At 39.4% G+C, this 23,504-nt stretch overlaps 2 protein-coding genes across 5 annotated transcripts in view; one reads left to right on the top strand and one right to left on the bottom strand.

Annotated features, from left to right (window-relative positions):
* LOC149071188 (uncharacterized) overlaps nucleotides 1-6,793 on the top strand; it is an 83,095-nt gene extending 76,302 nt beyond the window's left edge. For all 4 annotated transcript variants that reach the window (XM_089248145.1, XM_089248146.1, XM_089248144.1 and 1 more), the window contains 4 exons: nucleotides 1,062-1,130; nucleotides 2,325-2,527; nucleotides 4,341-4,419; nucleotides 6,662-6,793. In XM_089248145.1, coding sequence (XP_089104271.1) covers nucleotides 1,062-1,130; nucleotides 2,325-2,527; nucleotides 4,341-4,419; nucleotides 6,662-6,703 — 393 coding nt within the window. In that variant the 3' untranslated portion in view covers nucleotides 6,704-6,793. The remainder of the gene's footprint in view (nucleotides 1-1,061; nucleotides 1,131-2,324; nucleotides 2,528-4,340; nucleotides 4,420-6,661) is intronic.
* A 7,635-nt stretch (nucleotides 6,794-14,428) lies between these two features.
* LOC149071187 (uncharacterized) lies at nucleotides 14,429-23,286 on the bottom strand. Its single transcript, XM_089248096.1, has 6 exons — nucleotides 23,232-23,286; nucleotides 22,225-23,122; nucleotides 20,979-21,117; nucleotides 19,018-19,072; nucleotides 16,134-16,416; nucleotides 14,429-15,000 (listed from the first exon to the last, which is right to left on the bottom strand). The coding sequence occupies exons 1-6, from the start codon at nucleotides 23,284-23,286 to the stop codon at nucleotides 14,661-14,663; spliced, it is 1,770 nt and encodes a 589-aa protein (XP_089104222.1). The 3' UTR covers nucleotides 14,429-14,660.
* Between the last annotated feature and the right edge of the window lie 218 nt (nucleotides 23,287-23,504).

The raw sequence follows: 23,504 nt of genomic DNA, 5'->3' as shown, positions 1-23,504 counted from the left end.
GAAAAAAAAAATTAAGAATTGCTGCGAAAAAAGAATCTCAAGGTGCGCATGTGAGACTTTAGTAGAAAACTTGGAGCTATTACCCATGGACGTTGCAGCATTTTCTTGGAATTAATGAGTAGTTTCCTCAGAAAAAGCCATTACTTTCGGATGCCTTTATCCCGGGCACCCTGTATTTTGAGAAAAACTCGGCATAGCGTAATCTGCAGGTCATTTTATTTTATTTTGCACAGTAAATCATCGATCAATCAACGATATGCAACAGATCACAAAAATATCACCTTGGAATTTCTTCTCTGTATCACCCTTTTCAATAGAATATATTCGTAATATTATATAGAAAAAGGTATCTGTGGTGTGTTTGAAAAAAGTTCTTTCGTGACGTGTCATGGGTGAACGGCTGTACTGCATTCATAATTACTTGTACAGCGGCATGACCTGCTGTATCAAGATGGGATGGAAAAAAAAGTATTGTTTTGTCGCTTCATGCATCAAGAGGAAGGTGCTACTACTCGATCTTAAGATGAAGCAATTAACTCTTCGAAAGAACTCTAAGAAAGGTTTCTTTCTTGCTTTTTTTCCTTTCTTAAAGTCATTGAACCGGTTCAGTGAACGAATCACCTTCAGGAGAAGTAGTAAATAGAGCAACCAATAGTGGCCTTTTGTTTGCCGAAAATAATGAGGAAAGTGAAAGCATAATTAATTAATTAAGTAGGGATATTTAAAAAAAATCGAGATTTATTTCATGTTTTAGAATTTTCCATTCCATTATGAAGAAGCCCTGTTTATTATGAAAAAAATAAGTTATTATTGATTCATTCTCAGAACGTAATTAATTTGAAATTTCATCTACCGTGTAATTAATGATGTCATTTTGTAGAATATTAGGAAAATTGATGGACGAAAATGTGATTGATGGCTTTCCATACAATTTCGAATGTATCGATTAATATGTATTTCGCACCGTGCATAAACTGTTTTTGCTTTCGTACTGCTATTTTGTATTTGATGTAAATAATTGATATTTAATTTAGTGCTGGATTCTTTATATTTCGATATAGCTTAGCATAATTGACTTGGCTGGAAGTGAAAGAGTTGGAAAGACAGCGGCTGTAGCACAGCAGTTGAAGGTATCTCAATTTATCTCTCTGCACATTTTACTTTTCTTTAGTGCATCATGTCAACGACTTCTATAGCAGAAAGCCTCCGCGCGAAGCTTTGACGTCACTGAAATCGTTATTTCACCTATAACCGAAATCGTTACCTTTTTGTGTTTAGCACAAAAAGGTAACGATATCCAATGACTATAGGTGAAATAGACGACTTCAGTGACGTTACGAGCTTCGCGAGGAGACTTTCTGCTCTGAAGGTGTTGATCATGTAGGCATTGTTACATGTTCATTACATGAATTGATATAGTCAATGCACACACACACACACACATATTTTGTGTTTTTAACGACGTATTTTCTTAATTTTCTCCTTAAGGAAACTTGGAAAGCTAAAACCCAGTTTGATGATTTAACCCCTTTAACGAAATGGTACGTTTTCTGATGAGGAACGTACATAAAACTGAAATTTAATGTTAAACGAATTCTTCCCCTTTACTATACAATAGGTCTTGAATGTTTGTGGTCCACGGATCAATTGTGTCAATAAGATAGACACAGGCTCTTTCTTAGCAATAAAATGAAAGTTATTCTATTGGCAGACCACTAAATAGAATTATACTAAGGGTAAATGAGATGGATGAGAAAACTGTTGACTTATTTTCTTACAAGTTCATAAAATTCTCTGAAAACTCCAACGACCCCTGGTTCCCCCTTTTAGAGGCGTTGGAAGTGTTATGCACCTGTTGATGCTTGGCTTAATCTTTACATGACAGATTTTTATTTCTGACTGAATTCTCAGGGTGCTCAGACTCAGAATAATGTGGGCTGCTCGAGCACCCCCGACCTCACTGACCACCTTGCTTGAATGTGTTAGAAAGATTTTTACAAAATGTTGTCACTGTTGGGTAAAAACAAATTGCCAGAAATCGGACCAGGAATGAAAAAAAAAACAACTAAATTTTGCGGCTTTCCAAGAATTTTTATTTTCTTTTATATCGCTTTTCTAGGTTGATATATTTGACAAAATTTGAAACATTCTTTTCTAATTGAAAGCTACCTCAAAGATAAATGGTTTAGAAAAATTTTCTATTGCGTAGTAGCGAATAGTGTTGAATCCATAGATCTAGTAATGCAACTAATAATAATACTAATACAACTTATACGGAGAGAGGTTTTTTGATTACATCGTTTTTATTCTGTTTATGATTGCAGGAAGCCAATTCGATCAACAAATCATTATCCGCTCTTGGTGACGTGATAGCCGCCCTGAGCTCGGAGCAACAGCACGTGCCATATAGGAATAACAAGCTGACACTTCTCATGCAGGATTCTCTCGGAAGCAATGCCAAGACTCTCATGTTTGTCAATATCTCATCATCTGAACAAAACGTCGAAGAATCACTCAACTCTTTAACGTGAGCGTCATCAGAATATGTCTGTTGTTATTTTCGTATCAGAGTTCTTTTTTTTTTCCTGAAATTTTATAAGTATGAAATGGAATTTCGATAAATAATTTTTGGAATTACAATTACTCATCTACACTGTCTGAACATAAAGAAAAGTAGCATTTTACTGAACCTACTTTTCAAGCTCCAGCAGGACGTGTTGATTAGGTTAGTGATTCCCAATGTGGGCGTTAACGTTCCCCGGGGGGTGATGGAATGTTTCAGATGGGGGGGGGGGGCGGTAGAAGCTACGGGTTTAACGTAGTATCCTATGGGTTAAATTGCGTTTGGAGAAAAAATTTTCTGAAGAAGGGGGCGATGGGACAAAAAAGGTTGGGAAACTATGATCTAGGTGGTTGTTATCCGTTGTTCTAGACTGAGATCAAAGGTAAATTTGCATCAAAGTATGGGGGGGGGGGGAAATCGTACATTTGCACGAGTCATTCAGACACTGAAAGTAACCATCGAAATTCAATCTACAGTCTATGGAACATGTGAGAACAGTCATTCTACGACTGCTGTATGCAGTAAGGACATTAGTGAAACATTGATGCAAATTTGCTAAAGATAAGTGTGATAAAAGATGAAATGTTGCGTGACCTCAAGAAATTAAAAGCCACGAATATGCATTTAGTTTGTGTAAAAACCGTGTTCCTCAAGCCAAGGCTCGCAAAGTATCATCCCGAATGTATATAGGGTGCGGTGTATACTTAGCGGATATACAGGGTGTCCTGTAAGTGGTAATGCGGCCTTTATCTCATGAACCGTTACTCGTAGAGATATGGCTCCAATTTAAGAAAAAATGCTCGAAATCACCTTGTATCTGTTTTGAGAGAGTAAAAACAGCGTATCACAAAGTAAAAAAATATAAATTTTTATACGGTCCCCCGTCCTATAATTTCTAATTATAAAGTTGCAGCCCTGTCTCTCCTGAGGCCAATTTTTTTTTCCTAGTGCAATATTTGCTGAGATATTCGAATTCAAAACCAGAGAAAAGTTTGGAAAGAACGACAAAAAGTAACGGACAAAGCTTCCTTTCCCTATTTGTTGTTCCCGCATTTTTCCGATTTTTGAATTCGAATATCTCATTGAATATTACACTTAGAAACATAAGAATTTTGTTGTTGGGCTCAGGAAATACATGGCAACAACTTTCTGAATTGGGATTTAGATGACAAAGGGGACCGTATAAAAATTGAGGTTTTTTTTTTTATTTCACTATACACTACGTTGTGACTGGCACAGCATGGTTGTTGAACACATTTTGAGCTTTTTAAACTGGAACCATACCTCTACGACTAATGGCCTCATGAGAGGCCTCATTAGCACTTACAGGACACCCTGTATATCCGCTACATAATTTCAGATTTGAAAAAAAAAAACCGTCTTCAAATTTGCTTTCGCCGTCAGCCGATATGAAATTTATTTTTTGCTGTCCGCAAAATATTTCTAATTTTCACGGGTCCGCAAATCGCCTTTCTGATTTATCTTCTGTCAATCAACAAATCATTTATTCTATTGCAAATACAAATACAACGCCACAACAGGCAAAATGTCCAACGAGGTGAATGAGAAAGAGATGCCCATAACAAATTCATTCCTAAATATCTACCTACTTTTTTATTTATTCACTTTTGCCCATTCACTATACTTACTCGGTGATCCACCCTCCCGTTCGAAAAGCCCATGTGTCCCTGGACCACGTATTGAAAACCCTGACGTGTTGTTTCGCGATGACTATCGCCTTTTCTTTCTGCTCATCAGTATTCTTTATCTTCTTCAGGTATGCTTCAAGGGTCAAACAGATCACCAATTCGGCATCACGAATGGCAGAAAGCAAAGAAGTCGCAAGGTTACGATCGGTAAGAAACACATTTACGACATTCTACTATTAATTTATCCCGAAATATTCGTCTTATTACACCAATCGTAGTCACATATCCCGTGAGATTAAGCACATATGAATTCGAGGGCGCGTGCCACCAGCACCTCCTAGAGATAGAAGGGTTCTGCAGTGTTTGCCATAAACGTCATTCAGACTACCTAGCAAGTTTGCCACATTTTGAAACACGGCATCCTGTTTCGTTTCTTCTTATTTCGGCGTAGAATCTTCCTGGTTGGCTTACAAATACCGCATAGTGACTGCATGCGGAGCATAGAAATCGCCAATTCTGAGCCCGATCATTTCTTTTCCCTCACAACGATATACTGGCACGAGCAGGGAAATTTTTTTCCCTGAATATTCTGTGGGGAAATGGACTACTTACTGAGGTCACAAGCAGACTGCGGCGGCCTTCTATCTCTAGGAGGTGCTGGTGAGACCCTCGAAATTCGTTATTGAAAGATATCTGGAATCTGAATACTGTTCCCCCGATGTATTTTTGGCTACTGATTTTTCTAATAACTAGAGCCCGGATTATATGCAATTGCATATGTGCATATGCATTTGCGTATATTTTGGATTATTTTAGCATTAATGCATATAAATGCATAAAATCAAGGAATTTTCAGAATAGGTGCACATATTTGAAGGGTCATTTAAGATCAATCGTATTTTACAATTTTTCAAATAAATATTATCATATTTTCATACCGTATTTTTTTGGAATGAATGCAGAAGGAAATAGAAAATATGCATTTTAAAAACATATTTTAATATATATAAACATCATACACCATGCAAATTCAGTCATGTTTGGTACACATTTAGGAATTTTCAAGTTTTTGGGGTTTTTAATGCATATTTCGGTTTTTTTAAGTGTGTATTTTGAGAGTCAAAGCCTCGGCGAATCCAATTTGAGCCATGCCCACAATATCTCAAAATCCCACCCCTCTGTCCCCACACTGGTGGTTGCCTGAAGTTGATTTTCTGTGGTTCCCAACTTTGAGGCAACGAATGCGAGACATCTCTCCATTAAAAAGTTTCGCCACAGAGAATAACTGGCCTACAATTGTACAAATATTCAATCATTACACTTCACTTTTGGAAATATAGATGGCAGCACAGGAAAAATGAGGCAACTCTATAAGCGAACACACAGACTGTTAGGTACGCACACTCACCCTTCCGGCAGAAATCCCTCAATACTAAATTGCCCATGGCGATAGAGCGGAGTTGTGCTCGGTGTGAAAGAAGAAATTAAGAAAAAGTTCGAAAGTGTCCCTGGCTATAATTCGATTTGTACGACCCGTCTTGGAAGCCCATGCGAATCAAAGTTGGGTCTCGTGACCTGAGGCTCAAGAATCCCCGGCTGTAAATAAATTTGTGAGACCCGTCCCGGAATCCCCTGCGTATCAATTTTGGGTTGGGGCCTACAGCTCAAGAGTCCCGGTCTGTACGTGGATTTAGCGGCACATCTCTCAAGCCGCTGTGAATCAAGGTTGGGTCGTGACCTATAGCTGAAAACGCCTTGGTTGTGAGTAGGTTCGCACGATCCTCGTCGGAAGGCCCTCGGGTTGCGACCCATAGACAGAAATCATAACCCTTGATTTCTGCCCACAACATTGCATTTGAATAATGTATTCAGGAAACTTATTAATTATTAGCCATATAAATAACGAAAGAGAAACATAAATACTTAAACGTTTCTTTCCGAATCGTATAGATGGCAGCAGCAGCAGCTTTCTCAATTCAAAGGAAAATAACAAAATTTTGGAAATGAGATGGGGAAAACAAAAGTCCATTCCTGAGCAATGCCGTCTTAACGCATGGGCCCACCGGGCACCTAAAGAGAATAGGGGCCTTAGAAAAATTAGAAGTCGTTTTTTTTAGTGTAATTTTTCGAAACTTTGCCAGGTAGGGCCTAAGTAAAAACACTTGGCCCGGGGGCCCATGTTGCTGTTAATACGGTACTGTTCCTGAGCAATTTTATTAATTTGGCATACAAATGTGTGAAAAAAATAGGCCAAAGAGCTCTGACTTCACTACTTGCAGTCACAATACAAACAATCAATGGAAATCAATTTTTTTTAATAATTTATCAATTTATTTTTTCAAATCAATTTCTGTTTCCAGATATTTGTAGAAATGTAACGTAACTTCAGTATATATGTATTATGTGTACAGGGTGCTCACATATTTGTCATTTTCATTTTTCGTGGCAGATTATAATGAAGCTTTCGAAGGAAAACAAATCGAAGAATTGACGCTTTCATGAAATTATTACTCAGTATTATGCACGTGATCAATCAATTTTGTCTTTTTAATTTCATGGAAATAAAATGTTATTGTTCAAATGCGTCTCTTGCATTTTAGAATCGAAACCTTTCAACATTCAAAATTAATTTATGATTATCAATGTTTGTGTCTCTCTTTAAGGAAGCAATATGAATATATATATCTATTATTTATATTGTTAAAGTATCATTGTTTATGAAAAACTTAAAACCAAAAAATTGTGTTAACAACTCGAAATTGAATTTATACATAAACTTTTAAAATTTCAATTTTTTTTCTTTTTTAGAATGAAAAAAATCGAAAAATTCAAAAATGAAAAAGACGTGGCCAATGTTTAGGGCTCTCATTTGGTGGGGACACTCTGACATTGTCTTAACACAGAACGTTTTACACAGAACGAAAAGACCATCCCCTGGCCTCCAAAGCCTAAAATAGATGCTCGATCCGTAGTACCATTGAAATTATAGAAAAAGAAAATTGTAAAAAAAAAATGAATTTTTGCTTTTATTTTCGACTTGACAAAAAAAAAAAGTTGCGCATGGACTAAGATACGGTGGGGAAGGGGAGGGGGACCAGCATCAAAGGTGAAGTCGACTGCTCTAATGCATATATGTATTGATGAATCGACATCATCTTGCCCCCAGACTTCCAAGTCTGTCTCCGCCTATGAAGTTGCGATCAAAATATAAAAATCGATGCAGAAGGCGCAAGTACATACCATGTGCAAGGCTTAGCTGTGCTGGTCAGATTTGAAGTGAACAGTTATAGTTATTGGGGTGAAGAGGAAGTCCAATTGAAATAATGATTTCAATTTCCAGTTCACATAATTTTTTTATATATGAAAATTTTAACAATGTTTTTTCGCTGCACTGCACATTACAGTTGCCTATGGCGGTATTGGTGGGTTTTGACAAAAGTCAATTTTAAGATTCTGAACATTTTGCTCTTTATATATACAGGGTGGGCAAAAAACCGTAGAAACTATAAAAACCAGAAAAATAGCCGAAACAAAAAACCGTTTGCAAGGGTTGGCAGCGCTAGGTCACGAATTTTTTAAGACGAGAAAAAAAAACTAAAAAAACAGCCGATAGGTGGCGCTGGTATGAGCGACTTTGGTGGAAATATGCAAATGAGACGGTAATATAAGAACTCGCGCTCCTAATTCACAACCAGTTCACCGTTGTAAACCGTGTTTGTGGAACTGCTGCACTCTGCCGTTGCTGGATTTGCGACTCGCCTGCGATGTTTTATTCCCTGTGGTGGTCATGTGGAACACATACTGCTGTAATAAACGATTTGGAGGCATTCTGTGGGGAAGAGTTAAAATGTCATTAAAAATACTTTAACCATTAATTTATTAGATTTTTTTTCCCCACATCTTTGATTACATATGCTATCCTATGCCAGTACGAAGTTTTACATATCTGTAATATTTTTTAAAAATTAAGTATTGCTGATATGTAAAATTTTATACAGGTGTAAAAGATGTGGGGAAAAAATTCTAATAAATGAATGGTTAAAAAGTGTTAGTGACATTTTCATTTTCCCCTTATCAAAAGGCTGTGACAAGTTCACGGTTATTTTTCAACGAATTATTCACTAAACAAAAATTTTCCAAATGATTTGATGCACCAAAATGCGTTTAATTGTGTGTTTTGGTGAGATCATCCTTGGGGTGGGGTTCACTGGGCCCCGCATTTGCGGTAAAAGAAATGGAAATATATATACATACTAGGGGGGCTCTGCCCCCCTGCCGCCTTTGGCGGCCAACCCCCCCCCCCCCATTTCTCTCCCGGACATATCTTGTTTATTTCGTCCCACTTCATCAGCGTGCTATGGAAAAGGGGAAAGGGACGTGTGAAAGCACCAGCCTACTGAAGAAGCGAATTTTAATAAAAATAATAATAAAGCAACAAAAAACAAATGAGATTCATCAAGTATCCCCAGAAAACTTCCCCATGGGGGTCCCCAGATTCAATTCGCTGAATTTCAGTGGGGGCCCCACACTGGATATATCTTGGGCTACCGATGTGTTGGAAATTTTACAATGTTAAACCACAAAAATCAATGAGATACATTCAGGGGCACCGAATTACAACCTGCCAACATTTCCATGAAGCCCTGACCTGCAAGCTTGTCGGACACCCCCCTGTGAGAATTTTTCATTTTTATCAATTTTACAACGAATAAAATCCAGGGCCCCACATCCTGTAGCGGGGACACAATACGCAGATTTTTAGTGGGTCCCCAGACTGGCTATATCTCGGGTTTCGGCTGTGGCAAATTCTACAACAGAAAAGAATGAGATTCATCCAGGGCCCCCAAAATGAAACCTGTAAACATAGGGCCCCCGACTTGGAAGCTTGTCGGTCATCCCCCGGTGCGAGTGCTATGAAAAATTTTTTCATTTGTATTCGTTTTACCAACAAATAAAATCCAGGGCACCCAAAATGAAACCTGTAAACATGGGGCCCCCGACTTGGAAGCTTGTCGGTCATCCCCCGGAGCGAGTGCCATGAAAAATTTCCATTTGTATTCGTTTTACCAACGAATAAAATCCAGGGCCCCCAAAATGAAACCTGTAAACATGGGGCCCTCGACTTGGAAGCTTGTTGGTCATCCCCCGTAGCGAGTGCCATGAAAAATTTCCATTTGTATTCGTTTTACCAACGAATAAAATCCAGGGCCCCCAACCAATTACCCGGGACACCAATTCGCATACTTTTGGTGGGGCCCCAGACTGGCTTTATCTCGGGCTTCCGCTGTTGCGAATTCTACAACAGAAAAGAATGAGATTCGTCCAGGGCACCCAAAATGAAACCTGTAAACATGGGGCCCCCGACTTGGAAGCTTGTCGGTCATCCCCCGTAGCGAGTGCCATGAAAAATTTTCATTTGTATTCGTTTTACCAACGAATAAAATCCAGGACCCCCCAACCAATTACCCGGGACACCAATTCGCATACTTTTGGTGGGGCCCCAGACTGGATATATCTTTTGCTTCCGCTATCGAAATTTTTCAACGTTAAAGCAGCAAGAAAACAATGAGATCCATCAAGGGCCCCTGGAAATGAAAACTTTTTACTTATACGTGAAATCTTCCCCGGGTACCCCGACCCTGTGTTGGGAGCACTGCTGTTGTGTGTGTATATTATACATATACATACCTCTCGGCATGGACCTCCCCCCACCCCCCACAAAGGAAGGGCTGACAGGGGACACAACGATTCTTATCACTTTTTGATTTTTCACACTATAAATTAATCTCAGAGGGGCCCCTGAATAGCTGGTTTGGGGGCTCGAAATCTAAATTCCAGCCTAAGGGCTCTGCTGTAGGATGTAGGAGCCTCTTGGTACATGCACATAACATGGTCCCGATGGGTCAAATGGGTCCCGATATGTGAATATCGACCCAATATCGATATATGAATATATGAATATGAATGTACGATATATGAATGTGAATATCGATATATGAATCGAAACCGACTTCCGTAACAGATTTCCGTCACTCAAAAATTTCACCCACTTCCGTCACTCGGTTGCTTAGCAACAGGCCCTTTTCGAGTTTGTTTGTGATTTTATATTATAGAATAGATATATACATATATGGGGGGATTATAAAAAAACTATCCCGACATATGGGCCCCTAACTATCATACCATTCACAGAAACTGAATGAAATTTTGGCATAAGGTATTTTGATGTATGCGCTCAAGAATGATATGGAAAACAACAGTGTCACTCTAACAGTTACGGTTACAGTGAGAAAATTTCGAAAATATCAAATGGCAACACCAAGTTTTTTGTATTGGAATGCGATCTCCATACTGAAAAACACTAAATAGCGTTGGAATGGCACCTGTAGCACGAAAATCCCCGGAACTAGGCAAGGAAAAAGGACTTTGCCGTGCACCAGAGCATTAATGTTCGTTTCATTCGTCACACCGTTTGTTCGGCTGAGATCCCAGCCTGATTAGTCCTCCACAAGGTCATGTGGAAAATTTGTGAAACACAATAAAATGCTTTATTTTATGCTGCTTCTCTGTCCTTATTGGTTATCCTCTATTTTAGCCTATCTACCGCCGGTGATTTTCATGCTACAGTTGCAAACCTATTTAGGGTTTTTCAGTATGGAGATCGCATTCCAATACAAAAAACTTGGTGTTGCCATTTGATATTTTCGAAATTTTCGCACTGTAACCGTAACTGTTAGAGTGACACTGTTGTTTTCCATATCATTCTTGAGCGCATACCTGAAAATACCTTATGCCAAAATTTCATTCAGTTTCTGTGAATGGTATGATAGTTAGGGGGCCCATACGTCGGGATAGTTTTTTTATAATCACCCTGCATATATATATATATTTATTTATAATTATGTATTTTTTCTTGCATTAATTCCGAATTTATTCTTCCATTAATTCTGAATTTTTATCAATAGTGTAATTCATTTAGAATTGAATAAAATTCAGAATTTATCAATGGATAACGCAAATTTTGTAATTCTAAATTTTCAGCGAATATGAATTTTCATCAATTCTAGAATTTTTTTTCATTAATTCTGCAATTTTTCTTCTGTCAGTTCTGGGATCTGTCAGTTTCTCATTAATTTTGAATTTTCACCAATTCTGCATTTTCGTCAATCCTAGAATTCTGAATTTTCTTCACTTTGGGGAATTTATCAGTTTGGAATTAAAAACTTTCATTAATTTTGGAATAATATTTTTTTATCATCAATCCTGGAATTATAATTTTTAAATTTTTTTTCATTAATTCTGTATTTATCAAAATTCTGAAATTTTCTTTCAGGGATTCTGAATTTTTTTAATTCTTGAATAGTTTTCTCAATTTTTCTTATTTTTAATCCACTAATTTTAAATTTTTGTTTTCTGGTAATTTCTTTCATTAGGTATTAATTTTCATCTCTAATGAAAAACACTCTCCGGTTCTGAATTTTCATTAATTTCTGCGTAAATTTTCATTTTATTTTGACTGAATTTATTATTTTTTTAGGATATTTTTCCGTAATCCTTGTGAACATTTAGGGCTGGAATTTCTGTGTTTTCATAGAATTTTTTTTTGCATATTTCGCTGTTTTTACGTGATACAACAGTGATTCCCAGCGTGGGAGTTAACGCCCCCTCTGGAGGGCGATGATGGAATGTTCCACGGGGGGCGGTAGAAGCTACGGGTATAACCACTACCCCCTATATACAGTCCTCCTGTATATACTCCTGTATATAGGAGGTAGTGGTATAACAGGATTCAATAAGTTAGATTGCGTTGGGGGGGGGGGGGGCGATGTTAAAAAAAAAAAATTCTGAAGAAGAGGGGGGTTGGGACAAAAAGAATTAGGAAACTGGTTGAACATATTTTCACAATTTAAGGCATATTTTGCATATTTTGTTAATATGCATAGTAAATTATTTCCTGACTATTCCATTCCTGCTTCAGACTAGTTTTTGCGGTTCCTGCCTGTGACTAGAGCTCCTAGGGCCAGTATTTTTATGCACTAAAAGTGAAACGTCGTTGCTAATTGGTATAAAATCCTGAAGGTCTGCTGATTAGTTGAAAAACCAATCGGCAGACATTGAATTTTTGGAGCATAAAAATATTAGCACTTCAATAACACTGGCTTGTGGCTGTAGCTTAATCATCTGAATCGGTGATGGTAACGCGTGGCAAAAATTGGCTAAAACTGGTAAATGGGGGAAATTTTGAGGGTTTTTACCAAATAAAAAAAATGAATTGCGTGCAATGCTTTTCTAAAGCTATATATCGTACTCGGCTAGGTATTTTCACCCATAGATGGCAGCACATTAATTCTGAATTTTTAGGGAAAAAACTTTTTCAAAGGGGAAATTTTTTGGCTGGATGAAAGGTTAGAGAAAGGAAGAATTTCTGTTCCTATATAATTGTTATATATATAATAGAAAAAAATGGTTCTCTCTCTCCGAATATATATATAATTTAGACTGCATCAACATTTCTCATCATCATATTTTACTGAAACCAATGTTATTTGAGATAGGAATGAAACATTTTTTAGGACTTATTTTTCGTTTTATCGAGCATATCTACAGTGTTTTAAGAACATCAATGCATTTTGCATAGAACATATTTCAGAAGTTTTTAAACCATAAAAATATCCTAGCCCTAATAATGCCTAAATCTTCGGATGCCAATTCCTCTCCCCAACAAAATATATAGAATTGGAGCTAAGGAGCCCCGATATTATTAAGACGCTTTTGGCCACGCGCCTGATTAGGGCAACCCTGGTTCAGGCTATTTAAAAACGCATTAGCTGAAGACGTTTAAGAAATATTATTCTCTGATTTGAACGTCCCTTGTCTCCATATTTCTTGGATGGGAAACAAATATTCAGGGAAGAAACATTTCTCTTGCATGGGAAAAAAAAATGCAAATTGTTTAGGCACCTCTAAAACAAGAGCTCTAGAATATACAGTGTGCATAGCAAATGGAATGGGCTGGGGTATGGTATTTTACTGGCGAACCGTTGATCCTAGAGTCATACTCCCAATTACGAAAAGTTTCCAAATAACGTATAGTACTCCGATATGTCAGTGTTTTCAAGTGGGTTGTTTAGTTGTTAAAATAAAAAATAATTATAGCTTTTTAATACAGTCCCCATGTGCTCCAAAACCTAATCAAAAAGTTGTTGCGCTGTCTTTCCTGATGCCAAAAAAAATCCACATTTCTAAGTGGAGTATTCAAATTCCGAAAACGTAGGAATTTTGGGAAAAATATCGTTAAATCTCCTGCTGAAACAGTTTTACCGAAGAGCCAGGCCCGTCATTTAGTGGAGGGTGGTGTCAGGAGGGGCAAAAACTTTTTGATTGGGCATTGGAACACACGGGGACTGTATAAAAAGCCATTTTTTTATTTTATTTTAACAACTAAACAACCCCTTGAAACATTAATGACATATCTGAGTACTAGACGTTATTTGGAAACTTTTTGTAACTGGAAGTATACCTCTATATAGAATCAACGGCTTGCCACTAAAATGTCATATCCCCTGTTTGCTATGCGAATGCATATACATTAGACGCTCTCGATATCGGATACCTACGGGAACAAAAAGTTTTTCCGCTAACGGGAAGGTACAATATACAGTGGAATTTCGTTTATATGGATTTCACACATGTGTACGACGCTTGGCTTCACTCGCAGTTGGTTCCTTAGAATAACATATACATTTTTAAGTTAAAATGTATATGTATAATTTTTTTTTACTCTAAAAGTGACACACACACACCATTGGTTATGCATAATCACCAATAGTCATGATAAAGAAAGTTCAATTAAATTTCATAACATTTATCAATTTTAATGGCGATTGTGCATAATTACCAAATAAAGTTGGATATAAAGTCTTATTCTCTCGTTATTATACCAATTGCTTATTTCACTTGTACATGGAGACACTTATTTTACTGCTACTGCAGAAAGGCGCACACAGAGGGGTTAGCGCACCAACCTTTCGTAAAGCATATGAAAAAAAGGACAAATGTCGAACGATACTGTTCGGAATCGAAAAAAACTGTAGGTCCCGGTCTAAATTAGCCGTCGTGTGCAGAAAATTACCCTGTTGCGACAAAAATATTCTATAAACCAATAAAATAACTATTCTCTAGAAATCAGTTATTAATTTTCGGAACACCATGTTTTCAGATAAATTTCTCTATTGGACCGTTCATGTCATTAATTATAATGAAAATTTATTCTGCAGATTGACATTATGCTCTATTGCTAGTATTTTCTTTATGTATTTACACGATTGCCTTGTTTTGAATTTCATTGACCTGAAATTTCTCTTATAATTCGCTGAAAATGAGACTTTTTGACAGGAAGTCAGTGACGAAGTACAGCAGATGTCGAGGACTGATCGTCGGAAACACTTTCAGATTCTCCTCGGACAACTGTCGATGTCGACCCAACTCTCGACGTAATTCCTGTACATCCCGGCGAGCAAAGACGCCGCGTTCTCGACCTGCTCGTAGAAACTGATGTCGGTGAGGGCCCTCTGCCAGTCGTTGGCCGATACCCCGGACAATGTGGAAACGGCCTCGCCGATCGTGGTCCCGATCCCTGCGGGATGTTTGGAATCGTTGCCGTGTCTCTTCGTCCTGATCGACGCCTGGTTTACGTACTCGTTCGGAACCGGAGTAGTCTGAGTGCACACTTCCAAGGATAACTTCCTCACCGGGTCGTCCAACATGAGGATTGCTGTGCTGTGCCACCTGGGACAACAAATACATAAAAACATTTGAGAATAAACCGTAGAAATTATTCCTTATAAAATTAATTGTTTCGACGGTTAAGCCGAGGCCACACTTGCGTCCAGACTGGGCCAATACCTTCCAAGATCGGTCGTGAGTGAGTAGTATTGCCGCCCCACCATTGAACACGATCACCTTATGTTGGAGAATGGAAGGTGGAGAATTTGAAAAGCTGGTCGAAGAGAACGACTAGGACTTCCCAGCCTTTACCCCAAGTCAAAAAGGAACACTACTTTCCTTCCCTATCTTTCAATTCATTGGTCGAAGAACGGCAAAAGTCACAACACGCGTTGGCGTATTTGAATTTCTTGTAGATCATACTTGCTGAACCCATGTTCCGTGATTGATCTGATGTGGCCCATGACCTCAAAACTAATTTTGTAAAAATGAAATAAGCAGCATATTTTTCCACAGATCACTTGAGAAACTCGCGACACAGTTCAAGACTTCTTATAGAACCTGCGGCATAATTACAGAGTACCTCATTGACTCGTGGCACATTTACAGATTACTTGAGTGACCCGTGGTAAAATTCCAGAGCACTTAAGCAGCCAGCGGCACATTTATAGAGCATTTTTAGTGACGCGCGGCACATTTAGAGATCACTTAAATGACCTGCAAAATATTTACAGATCACTTGCGTAATCCTCGACACAGTTACAGAGTACTTAAGCGACTCTTATTACATCACGGCAGAAGCTGATGACACATTCACATTTAAGGAACTCACGATATCTGCAGATCACTTAAGCGACCTGCGACCCAGTTTCAGACCATTTCAACGGTCCTCGTGGATGCTCCACATCACTTATGTTATTCGCGGCAGATTTCCAGATCCAGTAAGTGACCTGCGGTGCTGTTCCAGATCACTTAAATGGTCCTCATTCTCCTAAAGGTTGAGTACTCTTGTTGAACAGCGTTCCGAAACCATATATTCGCCAAGGAACATTGAGTCAAGCTCAACTAGTTTGAAGCCAGCCTATGCTGTCGGTGCGGGGAGGAGGGAGCGAACACATTGGCAGCAAATATTTGCGAATGACTATTGAGCGAGGCTTGACATGAGTGTGGCCCTAGCTTAGGTCAATGTCACTTACCTATCAACGGCGATCTCAACAAGTACAGGCACGATGGCAATCATGACTTCTTTACGGAAGGACGGTTTACATTCTCTGGCAGAAGTTATCAACATCCCGGCACAAGCCAACCCCGATGGGTATCCGACTGGTTGCGGAGGCAGATCATCGTGAGTGACGTCGATGGATGCGATGTACAGCACGTGATTGAAGCCGGATATTCTTCTGAATCCATTCTTCACCGAACTTTTAAGCTCTGGATCCGAAGTCAGGACGTGTATGGTCAGCAAAGGGTCCGAATCCTCTAAAAAAAGTGATAGAAAAATAACTCATCTCCCACAGTGAGTGTAACGTGGATTCAAAATTCCAACCACACAAGTATTTCTTAATCCTTTTTCGCTTATGGCTACCCCTTTGGACTACATTTTCTTCCTGCGGACCCCATTTCCTCGTCTTGACCAAAGCCTCTCAACCAGGAGCAGGGCCGTAACTGATTTTTGCCGCCTTCACAACTCAAAAAATTTGATAATTTTGTAATGGTGTTCTTTCACTAAAACTGCTGGCCCCTAAATTTTTCCGCCGGGGCAGTTGCCCCCTTCCTGCCCCCCCCCCCCTCTAGTTACGACCCTGACCAGGAGAGAGAATCTTCTCACTTGTTAGATGGATTTCTGTGTGATTAGATTTACTGCGAACAAAAATCTCATATAAATGCGGTCGATCACTTCTGACCCAAGCGGGGATCATAAGGGTGATTGCCACTCCAAAGAGCAGAGAGCCCCTCCCAAGAAAACACAAATGTAGAGAACATTGGTGAAACGCGCGACGCATTTCACTCCTCCAGAAGCAGTCGGCCAATCACGCCTGACGTGAAGCGCTCTTGTGATGCGTATTGCGCTCTGTAGGAATACAGTCGTACTAATTTTCTTATTGGTGAGTGGACGGCGTGTCGAGCTGGGCGATTTACGTTGCACGCTGCGCAGAAAACCTGCTCCTAGGAAAACGCGGCTTTACTCACACAATTTGCCCCTTCCGTCAGATCGTCCTTCCCCCACGCCTGTTCGGACAACACTGGCCAGAGATTACGAGTAGTGTTACTTGGTGCTGAAATTATTCACATTTTTTTCACCATACTTCACTTCCTATGTGTTACTTCCTGGTTCTCTGTGGCCTTTTTAATTATCTGAAAAAGATGATTTTCCCATCAACTCAATTTTCATTCGCCCCCCCCCCCCCCCAGAATTACTCAGGGCCTCAAGGCAACACCTTTATAGATACGATGTCTTATCTATGAGGGTGTTGCACAAGAGCATACGCGGATACAAAAATGGGGGGGGAGGGGGTTACTGAAAATAGTATTATATATTGGTATAGGCAGGAGGAGATGGATGGAGACTGATAATCACCTTATTCACTATACTCTCGTTGATCGACTTCTCTCCTGTTCGAGAGGCCTGTATCTATTTATACTAGGGGTGGGGGGATCATATGGATCCTGGTTGAGAACCGCTGCATCACATAAAAATCGTTTCACCAGCACTTTTGAATTTTAAATAAAGATTGCTATGTCAATATTTATCAACATGGGTTCTCAAAAACTTTTGTCATCCGCAGCTACCTTTCCCAAATCATGGTTTTTCTGTGGCTTTCGAGAAAAATTAACGGTTATTTTCCCATATAAAAGAACCACTTCAAAGCATAAATGGGTACTCAAATCCATATCTCCAGCTCCAGGGTAGGGACTGGTGTGGGGGAGGTCAGCCTGGAGGAGGTTCTGCAGAAATTAAACTTTTTTTTTTTATTTCGCCAAAAACTTCTAAACAATCAATATGAGAGAGTCTCTGTGAAAATCAAATTCTAAGGTGACTGCTCCAGAGCCTTAACGATAATGTATCAAAATTAGACTCCGGATCTATTTCGGATGAAGTCACTATTTCGGACAGTCACCAAAAATATCTGTGTGTGTGTGAGGTTATCTAGGTTTTTACCGTACGAAAGGGGACCCAATCTCCTTTGCATAGACGACATTTCTCGTATTTGTTTAATGTCGCACATGCTTTTTCAAACTGTATGTGAATGAACATGACTTGGAGTGCAAGTTTCATTGTGCCAGAGCCCTCTGATTTTTTCTTTCTTTCTTCAGTTTCACACTTCTGTGCATGCATAGGTCTGTGTTTGTATTTATACGTTGCAGATCACACATATTTCTACGTTTATGTATTATATTTGAGTATGTACACGTTAATTTGATCTCTTATTTGAATGTATACTGTCGATATGAATGCAATACATTATTAAGGATTATTTAGATCCCATAATAGGGACCATGATAAGGGGGGGGGGAGACTCCAATTAATTTTTTTTCTCCTCTTTGTATTTAAGAATTTTCTCCGGCACGACCAAGTCCTGCAGTGCAATGAGCTAAAATCACGTAAGCGACAGTGCCTGGTCGTGATCGATCTGGTTTGTTCTGTATGTGTGTGAGTTTAGAGAATAATGATAATGAATGTACGAGTCATATTCTTAGATTCGAACCGACTCCGTATCCATATACGTTTAGAGAAATCAGGGATCTTTATCCAGGAGAAGCGTTTATGGCGGAGAGGGGCACTTCTAAGAGTCTCTGTCTAAAGCTCGAGCCAGTTACCTTAGGTTCCACGAAATATTCAATATAGACGAGTGTTAATTGTAACCCCCGCAAAGACAACGGTTCATTGTCCAGTAGAAAAGGCTCAATATAGAGTAGTAGAAATATGTAGCTGTAGAACAACAGTGCAATTCTATCATCGTGTTCACAGAAATAGATGAATCATTGCAAGAAAAAATTAGTGATCTATGTGAAAACAAGAAAAAAAATCCACCTCAATGAATTTTAATAATGTGGGGGTTAACCATTATATATACTCACCTAAGAAGGTAATCATTCCAGGATCCATGATAGTCAATAGAGTGTTGATAGACGTCTGGAAAGAGTTTATCCCTTATAAAGACAAGGTATATCGGTAGTAATCGTAAGAAACACAATTCATGATGAACTGCGCGGCAATACATAATACACACATACAATATCGATTGATTGACAAAATATCTCCGGACTTGGACGTATGTAGAACTATCATAAATGTTTCTGTGTAGGTTTAGTCTTCTAAGAACGATAATGAACATGGGACATTTTATGTGGCATCAGCTTGAAATCTTTCTCGTAGGCGCTGTCTCTTTAGCGCTATTTGGGCGTCCTATAAAATTGATCCGTAGACTGCAGAGATTGTAATTCAAGACACAGTGAGAACGGCATAGAGACAAAAAACACTTTTCAACGGGACAGAGTACGTTCGAACATCCTCCATTTCTCGCCACAATCAGACTCTTTTTTTAACCCCTTTACGATCACGGACGAAATATTTCGTCCAAATGCCAGTAAAATAAATTCAATCCACTTCTCTGTGTTTTTCTTCTTCTCTTCTCATCACCACGAAGATTTATTCAACCCTAAGAACCAAAATTTCTTTTCCTCTTCGTTTCCGCTATACTTCCGTTAGTGCCCCCCCCCCCGCACACACACAAATAATGCATCTTCCTACTGTAGACACATCTAAGAGCGAAAGATAGCACGTACGGCGAGGGTGAAAAGAGAAAAATCTACTATATATATACCAGGGGTTCTTAACCTTTTTCAGCAGTGACACAAAATCAACAAGATCAATTTCACGACCGTGAAAACTGTTTGGTTTTCGTGAAACCAATAACGAAGTAAGTGCATTTATAACAGCACAAGGGTTAAGAGAACCACTGGTATATACATATGTATCTTATCTAATTATCTATTATACTGTTTTCGTTTTATATTTATTATTTTTTTGTTCCTTTTCTTATATTGTTTCTCTTTCCCGCTTCTTCTCCCTGCAAGGTTACCAGATTTTTCTCCGATTCGTCAATCATAGATCATCCAAATTTGTTTCCAAAAGTTTGTACGCGGCGGGGTTCCGAAAAGAGGTTCCGGAATCTAGTTATTGGAGAATCATGCGCGGCAGACACGTGAAAGACCACAATTTCGGCGCAAATTAATTCCATCAAACGATGGTTTTTCTTGTAGAAAGTACAAACCGGAATCGTTTCTTTGACAAATGTCTGAAGATTTTCATGTACTAGTTGGCGCTCATTTATCCGCTTGCATTATTTTTCTTAATCTTAGATATGGCGAATATAGAGAAAACATTTAGATCGATCGATCTGAATCGATTATTCAGGGATGAATAATGAAGTGATGATGGTTTCTATTATCGTGTTTCTTCGGAAAGTAATTGGCGAAACTTCTTTTATACGTTGAATATTACAATATTTCAAGAATTACGGAAGACTGGATGTTGTGAAGATATTTATTATTTGAGATGTTAATTTTTTTTTTTTTTTAATGAAGGAAAAAACTCATCTGTGCCTCTACCGGGAGTCGAACCCGGGTCCCTCGATTGCCGGACAAGTGCTCTGACCACTAAGCTACAGAGGAGATAGAGATTTTCCTTCGCTAGAGCGTATATATGCCGAACGGAACCGTGCAATGGACGGTGAAACCGATCAGCTAATAGCTCATGGACGACGAGCCACCAGAGGGCTATATATATGACATGAATGTCGCTCTCCACTTGTTAATACAAGAATTAGAGTCCGGCAATCGAGGGACCCGGGTTCGACTCCCGGTAGAGGCAGAGATGAGTTTTTTCCTTCCTTAAAAAAAAAAAAAAATTAACATCTCAAATAATAAATATCTTCACAACATCCAGTCTTCCGTAATTCTTGTATTAACAAGTGGAGAGCGACATTCATGTCATATTACAATATTTTGCAATACTTGCGGAGGAAAGACATACTAACCTTTGCATGCTTTACAAGTTTCTGTATGCCTTTGTTAGATCGGATCCATGAGAAAAAGCCGCTTTGCACTCTTGCCATACGCAGCGGTTGGCGATGATACTGCCCTTTTTTGATGAGATCGGGCATTTCAGACTTTGGACTGATGGCAGAGAAAAAAAATCATATGAATAGTCAGATAATTTATACGTACGATTGACAATGAATGGCGTATTTACAGGAGCGGGGCGGTGGAATAGCGGGATATAGCCTAGGTAGGAAGTTTGAGAGGGATAGAAAATTTGAGTAATGATTGACCGAGAAAATTAGCAGTAGAAAGGGACGGCAACGTTTGTATAGCCCATCATAGATCTGCCTCTGCCCAGAGAGCGAAGCACTAGGTCTGTGAGTGACCAAACGAGTGTTCTATAGCGTGTGAAAGCATGTAAATGACCGAAAGATTGAATAAGAGTGTGACGTCGTTTGGGAGGGACCCAAAGAACGTCATTTGCATGGGAGTTACCAAAAGAGTGACCGAGAGAGCAAGAGATCATGTCAGCGAGTGTGTGCAAATAAGTGAGTGACTAAAACAGTGTGAAAGCATGTGAATGACTTCAAGAGTGTGAGCGTATGTGTGTGACCAAACATAGTATGAGCTTGTGAATGTCCAAAAGAGTGACCCAGGAATTTTATGAGCATGGAAGTGACCAAAAGAGTACGCAAGCATGTGAGAAATCAAAAGAGTGAATTAGAAACGCATACGTTTTTACAGGATGGGGGGGGGGGAGTGAGTGGGCACTAGCACAGGGTGGTGAATTTGAGGAATGGGTGGCAGGAAAATTAGAGTACACTGAGAGAAGGGTGACAAAATTCGGGAAGCCCACAGAGGTGGCCAAAACGTAAACTTTCCTCTGCCCAGCATTTTTCTGTAAAAATGAGGAAGGTGATAGTACACGTCAAGACAGGAAATGTTTGCAAGAAACCTAGGGTCGCAAATGACATTGAAAAAGGTAGATGTCCTCCCGTAATTGCCTGTGGCAGAAAGCAAGAAATTTATCGCTTTCGCTTCTCGTGATGTGTTTAAAGCTGCCATATTTTGGTGATTTCTGAAGTGGTGCGATGCACGTACGTCACGGATCAGAGGTTGGCCTTTATTGGAAAAATTGTTCGCTTCGACGTGTACTATCGGCCCTCTCATTTCAGCGGTAGAGTTCTCTGGGACACTAAGTAAACATAATAAGAGAGAGAAACAATTCTGAGCTATCAGTACCTGTGGGTTCTTTTGACTTCCTTGCATTGCATCACGGAAACCTTGTCGTCATCCTTGCTGAAATCGTGGTTCAAAACATCTTCACAAAAGGATTCAGGCGACACACGAGATTGTTTTCCGGCATCCTGACTACGCGTAGTTTTACTGTCGAAGGATTTCCCATGGCGTTCCCAATGTTTCTTAAGATCTTCTTTGCCGGCATTCACTAGCAGTTTGGATAGAGAGCCCTCACGATCATTGGAGATTCCTATGGCAACCCATGCCGACTCATTTTCGTGAGTCGCCGACAGTCTTGTGGGACTTTCAGGCAGTTGCGGTTGATCTACCGCGTCATTCTGATGCTGTCCTGGCGGACACCAAATTAATGGTAGAATATCAGGCGATTTACTATTTTCTTGAATGTTCTCACATCGATTAGCGAATTCGACGGGTTCTTCAGTTTTTTGACTACGAACCTTGGGCGCACTTTGAAGCGAATCCATCACCTGTTCACGCGTGGGGCATGAATCAGATTTCACAGGAGAGCTTTCCGTGATCCTCACGACATCGAGTATTTCCGTCGACCCGTTCTCATCCCGGTCGCATATAAAAGCAGGTTCCGAGCAAACGCCAGCTGCTGCGTATCTCGCATCGGATGGTGATTTCGAATCGTTGCTCACGTCGGAGTTGCTGTCGAGGTCGTTGAAAACCAACTCACTGTACAGTGAAAGGATGGACAACTCTTGATTCGAGACCGATTCCGTGTCGGCTGGAGTTCTTCCGTTAGGATCGGTTCGATCCTCAATCCGCTCTTCCTCAAATACGCCGTCGAAGAAACTGAAATTACTGGCCATTGATCGGACGAGGCTGTCTGTAATCTCTCCATTCAACAGCAACATTTGGTCTCTGTCCTCTATATCTGCAAGAAACAGAAAATTATCTTTTTTTTTTTTTCAATGTATAAAAACAAGAAACTTTGATAGCGAGTGACGAAATCGTGCTTTAATCAGAAGATACTTTTTTTTTACCTTCGGGTTCTTCGACGATCAATTCAAAACTTTGGTCTTTCTGTGCTCCAGACATTTTCTAAAACTGGCGAAAAACATTGAAATGCTAAGGAACGACGTTTTAGAACCAAATGAAAAGCTGATATACAAAAAAGTTTCCCCCTCCATTTTACCCCTTGATGATCAGGGACGAGATATCTCGTGTAAATGAAAATGACAGAAGAAATCAATTCCAGCTCTCACTGATTTTTTTTAACCTTTTTCTCGTCATCTTCATTGTGACCCTATGAAAGG

This window comes from Pholcus phalangioides, unplaced genomic scaffold (assembly GCF_987345545.1).
Source record: "Pholcus phalangioides strain wild (caught in Gottingen) unplaced genomic scaffold, Ppha-v1.0 ptg000019l_1, whole genome shotgun sequence".
Lineage (NCBI taxonomy): Eukaryota > Metazoa > Arthropoda > Arachnida > Araneae > Pholcidae > Pholcus > Pholcus phalangioides.
The sequence above is the reverse complement of the archived record's forward strand: the minus strand, read 5'-3'. Positions and strand labels throughout refer to the sequence as shown.

Coding starts and splice junctions, on each gene's coding strand:
- LOC149071187 (XM_089248096.1), bottom strand. CDS start 23,286: ATGTCTGGAGCACAGAAAGACCAAAGTTTTGAATTGATCGTCGAAGAA. Junction 23,123..23,231: donor GATCGTCGAAGAACCCGAAG/GTAAAAAAAAAG, acceptor TGTTTCTTGCAG/ATATAGAGGACAGAGACCAA. Junction 15,001..16,133: donor GTTGAGATCGCCGTTGATAG/GTAAGTGACATT, acceptor TTGTTGTCCCAG/GTGGCACAGCACAGCAATCC.